Genomic DNA, 17,882 nt, shown 5'->3' on the forward strand with positions numbered 1-17,882 from the left:
GATTGCTTTAATGAAAAATTCATGTGCCCCTCGCTTTTTTGAGTTATAACTTTATTGTATACCTGCAGTGGCAGAGAGGTCAAATTGATGGGATGAGGACACCTGCTCAGGCTGTCCTGCTCTATAGTTTCTAGACACTACAATCTGGCAGAGCCACAGAAATATGCCCATGAAAATGGTCCACTCCCACAGTTCTATTGCCAGATTGAAATGTTATAGGGAGCTACTTTCACCTTTCTTCATTATGTATAAGAGTGCTATAGTGGTTTTGGTGTGTATCACTACAATTGTGGATCTGGCCAGTGAAATTCATTTTAGGCAAAAAAACAGGCCATTTTGCTCCCGTACATTAATGTGGAAAACAAATCTTATTTGCACCAAAAGGCACTGACAGAAATATGCAATAATAAGCATCACCATTCTCATCCAAATGAACACACCTTAGGTGATTGTGACTGCAATCTCTGCTCACAGACGGGGTATCCTACCAAAAGATTAGGAGCATGTGCCCAACACCTCAGCGTTAGATAGACCAGTAAGGGCATGTATAAAGCATGCTAATACAAAAGATGGATTGACTAGGACATCCTTGGACTGATTGTTTAGAAACTTATCAAAATGCCCAGCTTGGAGGAAATTCAGAAAATCAATGTGGAGCTTGGCATGGGGCACCATCCCGGATGCATGATGACTGTAGGCCACACAGCTTCTGAACCACCATGATGGCATTCAGGAAGTGGCATACAGTCTGACTCATGGCACCTTTGGGAGCCTAGGTACATATTTCTACATCAGCAAGAGGACCGTACATTGTGGCAACTGAGTCCAGTGGTGAAACCTTTTGCCCCTTACCAATGTGTTGTAAGGATTATTGGATTGAGTCAGGAGTGCAAACAGAAAAGGCCACTGGAGCTTCATACCCTCTGTTAAGGCCTACAAAGAGCTTAGTCGCAGCAGGAAGCAAAGGTGACTCCTCTACAACAGTGCTGAGACATAAAATAGACAGCAACGGCCTCCAAGAGAGGCAAGGCCAAAACGTGACAATTCTCTGACATTTAAATTCAGCCAAACTGCTTCAGATAATTTAGGGTGCAGATATCCAAATGTACCTCAATTAAAAATCGATTTGAAAGTCGTATTTTGCACCAAAATGGTTCATCTTAAAGAACCTTTGTTGTTTTCATTTTATACCTGTTTGAAGTTCAGGCCCGAGCTGGCTATTTATTCTACAGAAGGCTGACTCCACTGGAGCCTGTTTTTTGAAGGGCCTAGGACTACTGCTGGTGGCTCTGGCACTTTCTCCCAAGGATAAGTAAAGCAGGCACAAGGGCTTCAGGAGTAAGAGAGAGAGAGACAGAGACTGATCAGAGTGTGAGACATGACAGAGAAACAAAGAACAGAATGGATGAACGGAGTGTGAGAGAAATAAATGAGAGAAGGGAGAGGTGCTGGTTTCAACATTTTTGCTAAGGCTGCATTTGGTTCCCAGTTCAGCCCTGATGATGATTCTCAATACAGATATATTTGCCTTGACAGAAAAGCAGAGAGCAGACCCCAGTGGCGCTCGTGATCAGAGCACATCAGAAGAACAGCGCGTGTAATACAATGGTTCGGGAGCAGTCTTCACCAGTGAAGGCATGTGAGGTGGTGTGTGTTGTCCATAACAAAGACAACAAATCATTTTTTCAAGCAGATAAGGATCAAGTTTCCAAAAGAATCATTGGAAAGTTTCACATAGTTTTCCTGCAGGCGGTTGTGAATGGAGTATAGTGTGAAGATAAGCAAGTGAAATGTCTATGTGTGTGAATGTATATTAATAGACTGTTAGAAAAACAGGTGTCTGGGGAGGAGCAGGTGGGCGCATGTGAATCTACAGCACCACATGCCACAAACAGATGCTTACCGTGTAAGTAACATTTTCCTTTTGATGGCATGTTTGGATGTAGATACAATTGCTCTGCACAGACTATATGTAAAGCAGTGCCTGCCAAGAAGTAGTGGTGGTTAACCTATGGGTGTTACAGTACTTTGAAAAAGTGTGTGTATCACTGCCTGACCTACATTAGCTTGCAGGTGTGCTAAAACATCCACACAATAATGCCTAGTGAAAGTGTGTGGTGCTGATCATGTAGCTGCCTTACATATATCAGCTACAGGTATGTTAACTTAAAATGCCACAGATGCACCTTTCTTGTGGATTGAATGTGCTCTAGGGGTCATAGGTAGTGGCCTTTTGAATAACAAGTTTGGATACATAAAACAATCCATCTTGTTATACTGGTTTTAGTGATAGGGTTACCCCTTTGTGGTGGAGAAAATGCAACAAAAAGCAGTTTTGTCGTCCTAAAAAGTTTAGTTCTATCAATATAGAACATAAGAGCTCTTTTCACGTGTAACGTGAAGAGGGCTCTTTCAGCAACTGACTCAGGTTGTGGGAAAAAACTGGCAATTGAATGGTTTGGTTGAGATGAAATTGAGATACTACATTTGGTAGAAATGTACTGTTTGTATGAAAAACTACTTTAACTTTATGCATCAGGAAAAAGGGTTCTTGTAATGTTAATGCCTGGTGCTCACTTATACAATTAGGGGAAGAGATTGCAACTAAAAAAGACAGATTCCACGAAAGAAATTGCAAGGGGCATGAATGTAGTAGTTCAAAAGGTGGTCCCATGAGTCTAGTGAGTACCACATTAAGGTTCCAGGAAGGCACTGGAGGTAATCCTGTTGGTATCACCCTTTTAAGCTCTTCCATAAAAGGGAAGGAATTCTGAAAAGAGAAGAACGTTGTCTGTTCTGAACGTAAGCAGCTATGGCTGCCAAATGTAACCTGTATGCCAGGTTTGCTTTTTGCAAATGGAGTAGATATAGGATATTTTATACCAACACTTGGAAAGGGTCCCAGTTTTTAGAAATGCAATAGTAAACAAATAGTTTCCACTTTGCTGCATAACATGCTCTAGTAGTTGGTCTACGTGCTTCCTTAAGGATGTCCATACATTCTTGAGGTAGGTTTAAATACCATAATTCTATGACTTCAGGAGCCAAGTTGCAAGATTCAGCTCCTTTAGATTTGGGTATGTGATTTAACGGTGGTTCTGAGTGAGAAGATCCAGGTCTAGGGGAAACTCCTCATGAGAGATCTAGTAGAGTGGTAAACCAAGGTTGTCTTGCCCATGTGGGTGCCATTAGAAGTAGTGTGAGAAGTCTTTCTGAGTTTCCAAACCACATATGGAAGGAGAGAGAAGTGGAAAAGCATAGGCAAATACTTCTGACCAGTTCATCATAGGGCATTGCCGTTGGACTGGGTGTATAGGAACCTGGAGGTGAAGTTTGGGCATTATGCATTTTCTTTTGTTGCAAACAGATCTATGTCTGGCAATCCCCACTTTTGAAAGTGGAGTAGAAGGACTCTGGGTTGGAGTTCCCTGAGGTCAGCAAAATTGTTGTGTCCCTGGTAAGACTTCTGCTAGCAGGTAAATGTTGTGACTAATGGCCCAATGCCAAATTGTCTGTGCAAGGTGGGATGACAGTAGCGAGTGCCCCCCCCCCTCGTTTTTTCAGATAAAACATGATTGTCATGTTGTCTGTGCGAATAAGGACTACTTTGTTGATGAGATGCATCGCAAAAGCTTGGAGTGCTAGGTAAACAGCTAGCAGGTCCACGTAACTGATGTGTAAAATCATATGTGGTCTTAAGGACCTTGGACTTTGAGGTTTTGGAGATGAGCCCCCATCCCATCCGAGAGGCATCTGTTGTCAAAATGACTTGTGGAACAGGGTCCAGAAATAGCCACCCTTCTAAAAGATTGGTTTTGTTCTACCACTGCAGAGAGCGAAAGGTGCGGCTGTATACCAGCACTAGATCATCTAAGTGACCCTATGCATGAGACCATTAGCATGATTGACATTCCTCCAACAGGCACATGTGAAGACGTGAATGTGACAACTGCAATCCAAGAAACCATCATCCCTAGAAGTTTCATGATTGATTTTACTGTGACTTGTTGCGAAAGTGAGAGAGCTGTGTTTGAAAATTCTATATTTTTGCTGCATTTGGGTAGGCTATTTCTAACTGTGTGTTGAGTATGGCCCCAAGATATGGCTGTATCTGAAGTGGGTACAAAAGTGACTTTTTAAAATTGACTGCAAAACCTAATTGGTGAAAGAAGTTGTAAAGAAATGGCTCCCTGTTGCAGTTACCCCCCACTTTTTGCCTGATACTGATGCTGACTTGACTGAGAAGAGTGCTGGGACCCTGCTAACCAGGCCCCAGCACCAGTGTTCCTTCACCTAAAATGTACCATTGTATCCACAATTGGCACACCCTGGCATTCAGATAAGTCCCTTGTAACTGGTACTTCTAGTACCAAGGGCCCTGATGCCAAGAAAGGTCTCTAAGGGCTGCAGCATGTCTTATGCCACCCTAGAGACCCCTCACTCAGCACAGACACACTGCTTACAAGCCTGTGTGTGCTAGTGAGAACAAAATGAGTAAGTCGACATGGCACTCCCCTCAGGGTGCCATGCCAGCCTCTCACTGCCTATGCAGTATAGGTAAGACACCCCTCTAGCAGGCCTTACAGCCCTAAGGCAGGGTGCACTATACCATAGGTGAGGGTACCAGTGCATGAGCACTGTGCCCCTACAGTGTCTAAGCAAAACCTTAGACATTGTAAGTGCAGGGTAGCCATAAGAGTATATGGTCTGGGAGTCTGTTTTACACGAACTCCACAGCACCATAATGGCTACACTGAAAACTGGGAAGTTTGGTATCAAACTTCTCAGCACAATAAATGCACACTGATGCCAGTGTACATTTTATTGTAAAATACACCACAGAGGGCACCTTAGAGGTGCCCCCTGAAACTTAACCGACTATCTGTGTAGGCTGACTAGTTCTAGCAGCCTGCCACAAACCGAGACATGTTGCTGGCCCCATGGGGAGAGTGCCTTTGTCACTCTGAGGCCAGTAACAAAGCCTGCACTGGGTGGAGATGCTAACACCTCTCCCAGGCAGGAATTGTCACACCTGGCGGTGAGCCTCAAAGGCTCACCTCCTTTGTGCCAACCCAGCAGGACACTCCAGCTAGTGGAGTTGCCCGCCCCCTCCGGCCAGGCCCCACTTTTGGCGGCAAGGCCGGAGAAAATAATGAGAATAACAAGGAGGAGTCACTGGCCAGTCAGGACAGCCCCTAAGGTGTCCTGAGCTGAGGTGACTCTAACTTTTAGAAATCCTCCATCTTGCAGATGGAGGATTCCCCCAATAGGGTTAGGATTGTGACCCCCTCCCCTTGGGAGGAGGCACAAAGAGGGTGTACCCACCCTCAGGGCTAGTAGCCATTGGCTACTAACCCCCCAGACCTAAACACGCCCTTAAATTTAGTATTTAAGGGCTACCCTGAACCCTAGAAAATTAGATTCCTGCAACTACAAGAAGAAGGACTGCCTAGCTGAAACCCCTGCAGCGGAAGACCAGAAGACGACAACTGCCTTGGCTCCAGAAACTCACCGGCCTGTCTCCTGCCTTCCAAAGATCCTGCTCCAGCGACGCCTTCCAAAGGGACCAGCGACCTCGACATCCTCTGAGGACTGCCCCTGCTTCGAAAAGACAAGAAACTCCCGAGGACAGCGGACCTGCTCCAAGAAAAGCTGCAACTTTGTTTCCAGCAGCTTTAAAGAACCCTGCAAGCTCCCCGCAAGAAGCGTGAGACTTGCAACACTGCACCCGGCGACCCCGACTCGGCTGGTGGCGATCCAACACCTCAGGAGGGACCCCAGGACTACTCTGATACTGTGAGTACCAAAACCTGTCCCCCCTGAGCCCCCACAGCGCCGCCTGCAGAGGGAATCCCGAGGCTTCCCCTGACCGCGACTCTTTGAATCTAAAGTCCCGACGCCTGGGAGAGACCCTGCACCCGCAGCCCCCAGGACCTGAAGGACCGGACTTTCACTGGAGAAGCGACCCCCAGGAGTCCCTCTCCCTTGCCCAAGTGGAGGTTTCCCCGAGGAACCCCCCCCTTGCCTGCCTGCAGCGCTGAAGAGATCCCGAGATCTCTCATAGACTAACATTGCGAACCCGACGCTTGTTTCTACACTGCACCCGGCCGCCCCCGCGCCGCTGAGGGTGAAATTTCTGTGTGGACTTGTGTCCCCCCCGGTGCCCTACAAAACCCCCCTGGTCTGCCCTCCGAAGACGCGGGTACTTACCTGCAAGCAGACCGGAACCGGGGCACCCCCTTCTCTCCATTCTAGCCTATGTGTTTTGGGCACCACTTTGAACTCTGCACCTGACCGGCCCTGAGCTGCTGGTGTGGTGACTTTGGGGTTGCTCTGAACCCCCAACGGTGGGCTACCTTGGACCAAGAACTGAACCCTGTAAGTGTCTTACTTACCTGGTAAAACTAACAAATACTTACCTCCCCTAGGAACTGTGAAAATTGCACTAAGTGTCCACTTTTAAAACAGCTATTTGTGAATAACTTGAAAAGTATACATGCAATTTTGATGATTTGAAGTTCCTAAAGTACTTACCTGCAATACCTTTCGAATGAGCTATTACATGTAGAATTTGAACCTGTGGTTCTTAAAATAAACTAAGAAAAGATATTTTTCTATATAAAAACCTATTGGCTGGATTTGTCTCTGAGTGTGTGTACCTCATTTATTGTCTATGTGTATGTACAACAAATGCTTAACACTACTCCTTGGATAAGCCTACTGCTCGACCACACTACCACAAAATAGAGCATTAGTATTATCTATTTTTACCACTATTTTACCTCTAAGGGGAACCCTTGGACTCTGTGCATGCTATTCCTTACTTTGAAATAGCACATACAGAGCCAACTTCCTACATTGGTGGATCAGCGGTGGGGTACAAGACTTTGCATTTGCTGGACTACTCAGCCAATACCTGATCACACGACAAATTCCAAAATTGTCATTAGAAATTGATTTTTGCAATTTGAAAAGTTTTCTAAATTCTTAAAAGTCCTGCTAGGGCCTTGTGTGTTAAGTCCCTGTTTAGCATTTCTTTTAGAGTTTAAAAGTTTGTAAAAGTTTGAATTAGATTCTAGAACCAGTTGTAGATTCTTAAAAAGTATTCCAACTTTTAGAAGCAAAATGTCTAGCACAGATGTGACTGTGGTGGAACTCGACACCACACCTTACCTCCATCTTAAGATGAGGGAGCTAAGGTCACTCTGTAAAATAAAGAAAATAACAATGGGCCCCAAACCTACCAAAATACAGCTCCAGGAGCTTTTGGCAGAGTTTGAAAAGGCCAACCCCTCTGAGGGTGGCAACTCAGAGGAAGAGGATAGTGACTTGGAGGAAAATTCCCCCCTACCAGTCCTATCTAGGGAGAACAGGGTCCCTCAAACCCTGACTCCAAAAATAATAGTCAGAGATGCTGGTTCCCTCACAGGAGAGACCAACACCTCTGAAATCACTGAGGATAGCCCCAGTGAAGAGGACATCCAGTTAGCCAGGATGGCCAAAAGATTGGCTTTGGAAAGACAGATCCTAGCCATAGAGAGGGAAAGAAAAGAGATGGGCCTAGGTCCCATCAATGGTGGCAGCAACTTAAATAAGGTCAGAGATTCTCCTGACATCCTAAAAATCCCCAAAGGGATTGTAACAAAATATGAAGATGGTGATGACATCACCAAATGGTTCACAGCTTTTGAGAGGGCTTGTGTAACCAGAAAAGTGAACAGATCTCACTGGGGTGCTCTCCTTTGGGAAATGTTCACTGGAAAGTGTAGGGATAGACTCCTCACACTCTCTGGAAAAGATGCAGAATCTTATGACCTCATGAAGGGTACCCTGATTGAGGGCTTTGGATTCTCCACTGAGGAGTATAGAATTAGGTTCAGGGGGGCTCAAAAATCCTCGAGCCAGACCTGGGTTGATTTTGTAGACTACTCAGTAAAAACACTAGATGGTTGGTTAACTGGAAATGAAGTGTGTGACTATGTTGGGCTTTATAATTTGTTTATGAAAGAACACATTTTAAGTAACTGCTTCAATGAAAAGTTGCATCAGTATCTGGTAGACCTAGGTCCAATTTCTCCCCAAGAATTGGGAAAGAAGGCAGACCACTGGGTCAAGACTAGGGTAACCAAAACTTCCACTGGGGGTGACCAAAAGAAAGGGGTTACAAAAACTCCCCAGGAGAAAGTGGGTGACACTAGAAACAAAGAAAAAGAGTCCTCTGTAGGCCCCCAAAAACCAGAACAGGTGGGTGGGCCCCAAGACACAACCCAAAACAAAGGTGGGTACCAGGGTAAGAACTGGGATGCCACTAAGGCATGGTGCCACAACTGTAAACAGTCTGGGCACCACACCAAGGACACTTCTTGTCCCAAAAACAAACCCCAGAACAAAATTCCAGGGGTAACCAGTGTAGCCATGGGAGATGACTCCTCAGATGAGGAGGTCTTCATAGCCTTCAACTGGAAACAGGGCCCAACAGGTGAGTTGGAGATTCCAGAGGGAAGTAGACACTTCCACCACCTACTGGTGAATGGAATCCCAACCACTGCCCTGAGAGACACTTGTGCCAGTCACACTATTGTGCATGACAGGCTGGTGCTCTCAAACCAGTACATCCCAGGTGAGACTGCCAGGGTAAGAGTTAGCCTAGACAGGGTCACTAAGAGGCCTGTGGCTTTAGTGCCCATAGAAGTGGGTGGCACTCTTAGCTGGAGAAGGGTAGTAGTCAGTACAGACCTCCCCCTTGATTGTCTCCTTGGAAATGACTACCCAGAGGTTAGTCAGAGCCCAAGAGAGAAACTGGTCCAGTGCCAGTCCTCTCCCAAGGATTCTGGAAGTCCTGCCTCTGCAGTAAATGCAAGCAGGCCCCAGAAGAAGAAGAAAAGAAAACAGAGTAGGAAGGGTGGACAACCTTTAGCCAAGGTTACAGCAAGCCAAGGAGATTCTGCTCCAGTAGGGGAGAACTCCAAAAATGGCCCTGATAAAGTCCAACCTGACCCACAAGAAGTCCTGGCTAGTCAGGCAACTGTTAAACCTGAGTGGGTGGCTCCTCAGCTAACAGAAGAAAGAGTGGAAGAAGGGTGTTTACTACAAGATGTGGTAACCCCCCACTCCAATACAGCAGACAGGCAACCTGAACCCAAAGAAGCCTGTAACTTAGCCCCTTCCCTTTTAGGTGAAGAGCTAAAGGTGTGGTTCTGGGCACTGACAGCTGTCAGTGGCCTCTGCTGGGTGTTAGCCTTTATGGCTGCACTATCCTTAGCATGGTGGTCTGACCCCATGCCAAATAGCAAGTTAGGCCCCCTGACCCTATTGGTCATGGTGGGGTTACTCCAGCTCTGGGTAACCTCTCTGGGTAAGCTAGGGGTAACCCTGGCCAAGATAAGATTAGCAGAGGTGGATACCTCTAAACCCAAAATAAAAAGAATGGGTGGAGACATTGAAGAGGCAGACAAGAGGCAATTCAGACTAGGTCCTATCACTGTGGAAGTGGGTCAGTTCCCCAAAGGGAATGACCTGAACAGAAGGATGTAAGGCAGAGTAGGCCCTGCAACTAACCAGCCTATTTCTCCTACTCTTCCTCGCCTGACAGACTAGGAAGACTCTCCCAGCTTGGGCTGAGTCTCCTGGCCTGTGGGCTGGGGGGGGCTTGTGTAAAGAAATGGCTCCCTGTTGCAGTTACCCCCCACTTTTTGCCTGATACTGATGCTGACTTGACTGAGAAGAGTGCTGGGACCCTGCTAACCAGGCCCCAGCACCAGTGTTCCTTCACCTAAAATGTACCATTGTATCCACAATTGGCACACCCTGGCATTCAGATAAGTCCCTTGTAACTGGTACTTCTAGTACCAAGGGCCCTGATGCCAAGAAAGGTCTCTAAGGGCTGCAGCATGTCTTATGCCACCCTAGAGACCCCTCACTCAGCACAGACACACTGCTTACAAGCCTGTGTGTGCTAGTGAGAACAAAATGAGTAAGTCGACATGGCACTCCCCTCAGGGTGCCATGCCAGCCTCTCACTGCCTATGCAGTATAGGTAAGACACCCCTCTAGCAGGCCTTACAGCCCTAAGGCAGGGTGCACTATACCATAGGTGAGGGTACCAGTGCATGAGCACTGTGCCCCTACAGTGTCTAAGCAAAACCTTAGACATTGTAAGTGCAGGGTAGCCATAAGAGTATATGGTCTGGGAGTCTGTTTTACACGAACTCCACAGCACCATAATGGCTACACTGAAAACTGGGAAGTTTGGTATCAAACTTCTCAGCACAATAAATGCACACTGATGCCAGTGTACATTTTATTGTAAAATACACCACAGAGGGCACCTTAGAGGTGCCCCCTGAAACTTAACCGACTATCTGTGTAGGCTGACTAGTTCTAGCAGCCTGCCACAAACCGAGACATGTTGCTGGCCCCATGGGGAGAGTGCCTTTGTCACTCTGAGGCCAGTAACAAAGCCTGCACTGGGTGGAGATGCTAACACCTCTCCCAGGCAGGAATTGTCACACCTGGCGGTGAGCCTCAAAGGCTCACCTCCTTTGTGCCAACCCAGCAGGACACTCCAGCTAGTGGAGTTGCCCGCCCCCTCCGGCCAGGCCCCACTTTTGGCGGCAAGGCCGGAGAAAATAATGAGAATAACAAGGAGGAGTCACTGGCCAGTCAGGACAGCCCCTAAGGTGTCCTGAGCTGAGGTGACTCTAACTTTTAGAAATCCTCCATCTTGCAGATGGAGGATTCCCCCAATAGGGTTAGGATTGTGACCCCCTCCCCTTGGGAGGAGGCACAAAGAGGGTGTACCCACCCTCAGGGCTAGTAGCCATTGGCTACTAACCCCCCAGACCTAAACACGCCCTTAAATTTAGTATTTAAGGGCTACCCTGAACCCTAGAAAATTAGATTCCTGCAACTACAAGAAGAAGGACTGCCTAGCTGAAACCCCTGCAGCGGAAGACCAGAAGACGACAACTGCCTTGGCTCCAGAAACTCACCGGCCTGTCTCCTGCCTTCCAAAGATCCTGCTCCAGCGACGCCTTCCAAAGGGACCAGCGACCTCGACATCCTCTGAGGACTGCCCCTGCTTCGAAAAGACAAGAAACTCCCGAGGACAGCGGACCTGCTCCAAGAAAAGCTGCAACTTTGTTTCCAGCAGCTTTAAAGAACCCTGCAAGCTCCCCGCAAGAAGCGTGAGACTTGCAACACTGCACCCGGCGACCCCGACTCGGCTGGTGGCGATCCAACACCTCAGGAGGGACCCCAGGACTACTCTGATACTGTGAGTACCAAAACCTGTCCCCCCTGAGCCCCCACAGCGCCGCCTGCAGAGGGAATCCCGAGGCTTCCCCTGACCGCGACTCTTTGAATCTAAAGTCCCGACGCCTGGGAGAGACCCTGCACCCGCAGCCCCCAGGACCTGAAGGACCGGACTTTCACTGGAGAAGCGACCCCCAGGAGTCCCTCTCCCTTGCCCAAGTGGAGGTTTCCCCGAGGAACCCCCCCCTTGCCTGCCTGCAGCGCTGAAGAGATCCCGAGATCTCTCATAGACTAACATTGCGAACCCGACGCTTGTTTCTACACTGCACCCGGCCGCCCCCGCGCCGCTGAGGGTGAAATTTCTGTGTGGACTTGTGTCCCCCCCGGTGCCCTACAAAACCCCCCTGGTCTGCCCTCCGAAGACGCGGGTACTTACCTGCAAGCAGACCGGAACCGGGGCACCCCCTTCTCTCCATTCTAGCCTATGTGTTTTGGGCACCACTTTGAACTCTGCACCTGACCGGCCCTGAGCTGCTGGTGTGGTGACTTTGGGGTTGCTCTGAACCCCCAACGGTGGGCTACCTTGGACCAAGAACTGAACCCTGTAAGTGTCTTACTTACCTGGTAAAACTAACAAATACTTACCTCCCCTAGGAACTGTGAAAATTGCACTAAGTGTCCACTTTTAAAACAGCTATTTGTGAATAACTTGAAAAGTATACATGCAATTTTGATGATTTGAAGTTCCTAAAGTACTTACCTGCAATACCTTTCGAATGAGCTATTACATGTAGAATTTGAACCTGTGGTTCTTAAAATAAACTAAGAAAAGATATTTTTCTATATAAAAACCTATTGGCTGGATTTGTCTCTGAGTGTGTGTACCTCATTTATTGTCTATGTGTATGTACAACAAATGCTTAACACTACTCCTTGGATAAGCCTACTGCTCGACCACACTACCACAAAATAGAGCATTAGTATTATCTATTTTTACCACTATTTTACCTCTAAGGGGAACCCTTGGACTCTGTGCATGCTATTCCTTACTTTGAAATAGCACATACAGAGCCAACTTCCTACAGAAGTCTATTCTGGTTTGAATATGACTGAGGCATTGTTTGAGAGAGTTGGCTTTGATGAGCCAGTCGTCTATATACGGGTTCACATGAATTTTCTGTCTGAGCAGGTGAGCTGCTACCACCACTAGACATTTTGTAAACAGCCTTGGCGCTGTGGTGACCCCGAATGGAGCACTTTGAATTAGTAATGTTGCCCTTCAATTATAAATCTGAGATATTTGTGAGGTGCTGGATGTATAGGAATGTGAAAGTAGCCGTCTTTTAGATACAGTGCAGATAAAAAGCTGACCTGTTGTAGCAAGGGTAGCACATATTGGGAGTGTTATCATATGGAAATGTTCTGATATAATGTAATGGTTTAATGGTCTGACATCTAGGATGGGAATTAAGGATCTATCATTTTTGGGTATGAGAATGTAAAGGGAATACACATTGGTTCCTTGAAGTTGTATAGGAACTAGTGCTATTGCTCCCTGTGTTAGTAAAGACTGAAGTTCCTGTTTGAGGAGATTAAGTGATCCTGTGAGCATTTCTGACAGCGAGATGGAATGTTTGGCGGTATGAAACTGCTAGCGCAGGTGTTTTAGTAAAAATAATAATGAGTATTCATGTATGAGTGATAGATTTGCGTAGAAAATGTTATAATATAGAGAAAAATAATGCACACATTTGAAAATGTGATCACGATGAGTGGCCGTCAGTGTTCACAAAGTGTACTTATTAATGGCTTATTAATATGAAATATGGAGTTTGTTTGATTAATGTAGTAGTATATCATATTAAGGGTTATGTATTATGTAATAGCTTTATTAATTGAAAGCCTTCACTTGGCGGAGGTCTTGGCCTGGTTGCATGGCCTCATGTCAAGCTGTACTTCTAAACCGATTAATAAAATGGCTGTCTTAAAGAATTAAATTGTGATTTTCCACTATACTGTCCAAATGTGCTCATAGCTAAAAGTCTCTCATGAGAACCGATTGCTAGAAGATGCCGTTCTTGCTAAATGTAACATTACATTATGAGTGTAATATGTGTAAGGCTGACTTTCTCAGGAGGAGAACAATGGAGACACTGACTGGAGTATAAGCTGCAACAATATTGTTGCCTGATGAGCCGAACGATAAGGATATAACAGGAGAAGCCAATCAGCGACATGTGAACGTGTACTAGCAGAAATTACAGAGTTGAAGTTTTAGTTTTATTGGACAAAGTCTGAACATGCGATCCCTTGACCAACAGGGACTTGGGAAGTAGTTTTAGGAAATCTAACTTAGCCGGACTGCACTGAGACGAAATCAGCATTTTGCCATTGTGCATTTGCCATTCTCCCCATTCTTCTTGAGGGTTTACCTCTATTCTTTTGAACTGCTTAAAGACTTTGCATTTTCTGAACTTTGATGCTGAATCCTGATGCCTTGTTGATTGAACTGATGACGAAGACTATCTTAGCTTGACGATCCATTTGAGGAGAGGTATTCTTTTACCCATGTGTTTGTTATGCCTACTTGTTTTTTCTTTCTAGGTACCAACCGCACTGTTTTGATAGAGCCATAGTTAGATGTTTTCCAAATTTGTGTTTACTAAATTGTTTTGCAAGAAGCCCAACATGCTGATGCTAATCTGATGTTAGATAAGGATCCACACTATTGAGAATTTGCTATAGGGAGTGACGTATTTCTTTGCTGAATCTAAACGTACGTGATATCGTTAGCGCAATTATTCTTGTTATTGATTTGCACTGTAACTTTAAAATGTGTAGTAGTCCAAGCTTTGATTAGATTGCGTTTCTTTCGTAGATTTAGACAGCCAGTGATTTTTCTGTATGTTTATCATTTGATTTTGAGATTATCTTACGTGACTTTAGCATTGTTAATATAGGGAAATAAATATTCTAACTTTTACTAAAAGGTGTGGTTATTCATGACTGAAAACACATGGTGTGTGACAATTACTGATTCTATTGATTACTAATGCTATTGATTTTTGATGTTATTGATTATTGATCTGCCTGTACTGGATCTATGGTGGGAACATCTTAATTGTGAGTCAAAAGGTTCATCTACCTATTTGCGTCCCCTTGTAAGTTTACTTATTAAGGTCAGATGCGCTAACAGAGGCTGTTTCATACTGGGGCCCACGAAAAGCACCACAAGCGGCAGGAAGTTGGAGCATCCCCATAGATTTTGCCATCTTGCTATCTTTCTTTGTCTTTTCTAACGCCTGGTCTACTTGTGGCCTGAAAAGACGCTCCTTGTCGAACGGTACATTTAAAGTTGTTTGATGTACCTCCTGTTTGAAATTGGAAATGCATAGTCATGCATGCTGGCCTCCTAAGAGGACACATGTTTATGTGTCTTGCTGCTGTATCAGCCGAGTCTAAAGCACAACGGATGGAAATGTTGGATATTAATTGACACTCATTAACAATTTCATGTCTCCTTTTTCTCTGTTCCTCTGGGAGGTATTGGAGCATCTTCTCCATTTCGTTGCAATAGGGCATGGTCATATCCCGCAAGGAGTCATTGTGTATTGGCAATATGTTATTTATTTGCTGCCTGAGCAGAAACTTGTTTGTCCGAAGCATCAATGAGCTTAATTTCTAGAGGGATTTCCTACTTCTCAAGAGTAATTTAGTCTTCGAAGTCTGAATCTTCAATCGAAAAAGGCTCCTCTTCAGTAGCTGAACCTTTGCAAAGTCCCTGCTCTTGTTCAGTGTTCAATATGGTGTCTTGAAGTCGGAAAATGTCTGGCGTTTCCTCAACTTCTTGCCTCTGCATTTCTCAGCGACAGGCTTGTCTATTTGCAGAGTCTTTTTCTAGCAGAAAGACTGGCAGGCTTCACAGTCTTCTTTATGTTCTGGAGACAGGCAGAAGTTGCAGGCCTAATGTTGATTGGCCCACGGAAATTTGGAATGACACTTTGAACTGAAGTGAAAGGCATCCGCTCCATTAGGATTTAGTTCTCCGAGGTGTGAGATGGAGAAAATGGCTGCCCGAAAGGTGCAGCCTTAAGGTTCTTAATTGAAAAACTTTGAATCAAATAAGATTTCTTCGGTCCCGGAACACAAAGGGATAGAGTATCGCGTTTGATGAACAATACCAACGGTTTCAGAGAGGTTTCTCAAACAGAAGAGGCCTAAAACGGTTTTGAACTGGAGCTTTAAAAGAACACGGCAGAACCTGACAGCGGAAGAAAATCTGAAAATAGAGACAATGGCCCTGGCCAGAAATAGGAGGAGTCTTTCTTCCTCGTGACCCGAAACATTTTAAAACAAAAAACTTGCAACCTTCCAGACCCAACACTAAATGGGACAAGTATGCTGAGTATGCTTATCTACACTACAGCTACACATGCCATCAAACATATTGTACCAGGCCCTTCTGCCAGTTCCAAAACAATATGGACTGCTATAGATTCCTTTTTGCTGTAAATGGCAGGCAAGGTGGATACAATGATTCTCTGCACAAGAAAAGCTACATTCCACTGCAGTGAGCCTATAAATGAGGGTGAAGAATTCAGCTTTAAGTTGTAATTTAGTCAATGACTGACATTGAAGGTTTATTATGAAAAGAAACCCCATGTTGTAGTTTACTATTAAAGTCTTTTTCAGCTGAGTTTCGGGAGACAAAAACGAAGTTTGGAGAGGGTAATGGTAAAGAGGTGGGAATTTCCACTTCATGTCATTTCCTGAGGATCCCTGCCACAGAAGATGGGAAGATTTTTATTGCAGTTCTTCATAAGAATTATGCAGCATGGTCACACGTGGTAGAAAAATGCACAAAGATATTGCAGATTAGGTGTGGAAACAATTTGTGCAACCCTTTCTGTGTCACCCTCACTCTCTGCAAGGGCTTCTCAGCTAACGTGTTGGCTGAAGAGATAAAGGATTGTCAATACTAATAAAGACTAAGTATCTGGAAAGACTACTTAGTTTAGGTATCTCAGACAGGGTTAAAAGCAGGAACTAGTACAAGTCTGTTGTTGGCTTTACAATCAGACATTGCTGCAATCTGGCAATTCTCACTAGCAGCAGATATTTCTGGAGCTGTCTTGTCAGTAACCACACAATGTGCCCACCGTGAAGCTAAGGCAAACAATATTTGTTCAGCAAGGACTGAATAGAGATCAAGTTCTGAGCATTCCCTCCATTTGGTTACCTGGTAGGCCTGGTTTCTTAAGCATGAACAATGTGTTTTGTGCAAGTCCTTGCTTGAAGAAGTAGGCTCAGAAGTCAGCATAGGATGGTTCTTGGCACATAGGTCCTGAGGATCTTGTATCTTGGATTGACATATGCATTAATGAGCAATAGTGTTTGCCCCTTTTGGGCAGTTTTCCTCAAACTCTATAAAAACTCCAACTTATGACTGTACTTGGGTGGGTGGTTTTTGGAAATGAAAAATAAGGAAATGTATGACTTTTTGAATGGATCTCTATAGAACATGTTCCAAAATGTGTTTGGGGAAAGAACTTTCTGAAGAAAGCATCTCAGGTAGTAAATGATGCTGGGGCAAGAAGGCTGTATTTTAGAAGTACACTTAGTACACATTAGCCCTACGTGCTCCTGATCTGGTACACCACACTTCCAACATTTGGAAACAACACGTGCTAAAACAGCAATAACCCCAAGATGAAAACATACTTAAAAAATTAGTTCTGAAACATGGTGGCTCACTTGAAATATAGACCTAAGGATTTGCCAATTTATTAAAATAAATACTGTTAAGGAAGCTAAGTGCCACTCTCCTAAATTCTGAATCAACTGTACTTACTTCACTTAAAATGTCTTGTAAATGTTGTATACTTTGTTCTTTTTTTGCAAGTTCACTCTTCATCTGCTGCACGGTTAAGCTCTCTTGAACAAGTTTCGCTTCTCTAGCCTACGATAAAGTAGATGTAACCAATTATGGACTGGAGTTAAAAGTTTTATTTTAGTAGCAAAAGAAATAGCACAAATTGCTTTGTTCCTTCTTAACCCAGAAGAACAAGTTACTTACCTTCTGTAATACTCTATCTAGTGGATAAGCTATCCAACCGCATATTTGAATAAACCCAGGCTGCAGGCCAGATCTGGAGATTTTATTTTTTAAATTCTTTTTTTTTTTTTTTAGCAATGCTCCATGTGGGCCAGTAGGCGTTGCTATGTAGCTCTGCAGTGACATCATACCGCTGTGGAAGTAATGGAGCAGTACCATATACTAGCACCACCACTGGAAACTGACACCTGTTTCTTGAGCTTTCTCCTTCCACACCCCCAGGAGTGGGGTATTTGTAACAAACTGCAGGCGGCAGTGTGCCGGGGAACTTTATTATGATGGTCGAAATTCAATATCACAGAACGGGGAGATGGGGAAACAGTGATGAATTTGCAGTTAAATAGAGGATCCACCAGCAAAAGCGTTACTGATGGTAAGTAACTTGTTCTTCTGATGGAAACTTAACTACAGATTAATTCCCTTTAGAATAGATATCACAGCAGTAACACCCAAAGGTGGTGGGTCTGAGGAGTGCCTCAAACTAGGAAGTCTTGAAGGACCAAGTGAGCAAAAT

The 17,882-nt window shown here is 44.9% G+C and overlaps 1 protein-coding gene across 1 annotated transcript in view; it reads right to left on the reverse strand.

Moving 5' to 3' along the window:
* CEP85L (centrosomal protein 85 like) overlaps positions 1-17,882 on the reverse strand; it is a 415,641-nt gene that overhangs the window by 15,778 nt on the left and 381,981 nt on the right. Inside the window, exon 11 of the mRNA XM_069235375.1 lies at positions 17,105-17,212. Coding sequence (XP_069091476.1) covers positions 17,105-17,212 — 108 coding nt within the window. The remainder of the gene's footprint in view (positions 1-17,104; positions 17,213-17,882) is intronic.

The sequence above is a fragment of the Pleurodeles waltl genome, chromosome 5 (genome assembly GCF_031143425.1).
Source record: "Pleurodeles waltl isolate 20211129_DDA chromosome 5, aPleWal1.hap1.20221129, whole genome shotgun sequence".
NCBI classification, from domain to species: domain Eukaryota; kingdom Metazoa; phylum Chordata; class Amphibia; order Caudata; family Salamandridae; genus Pleurodeles; species Pleurodeles waltl.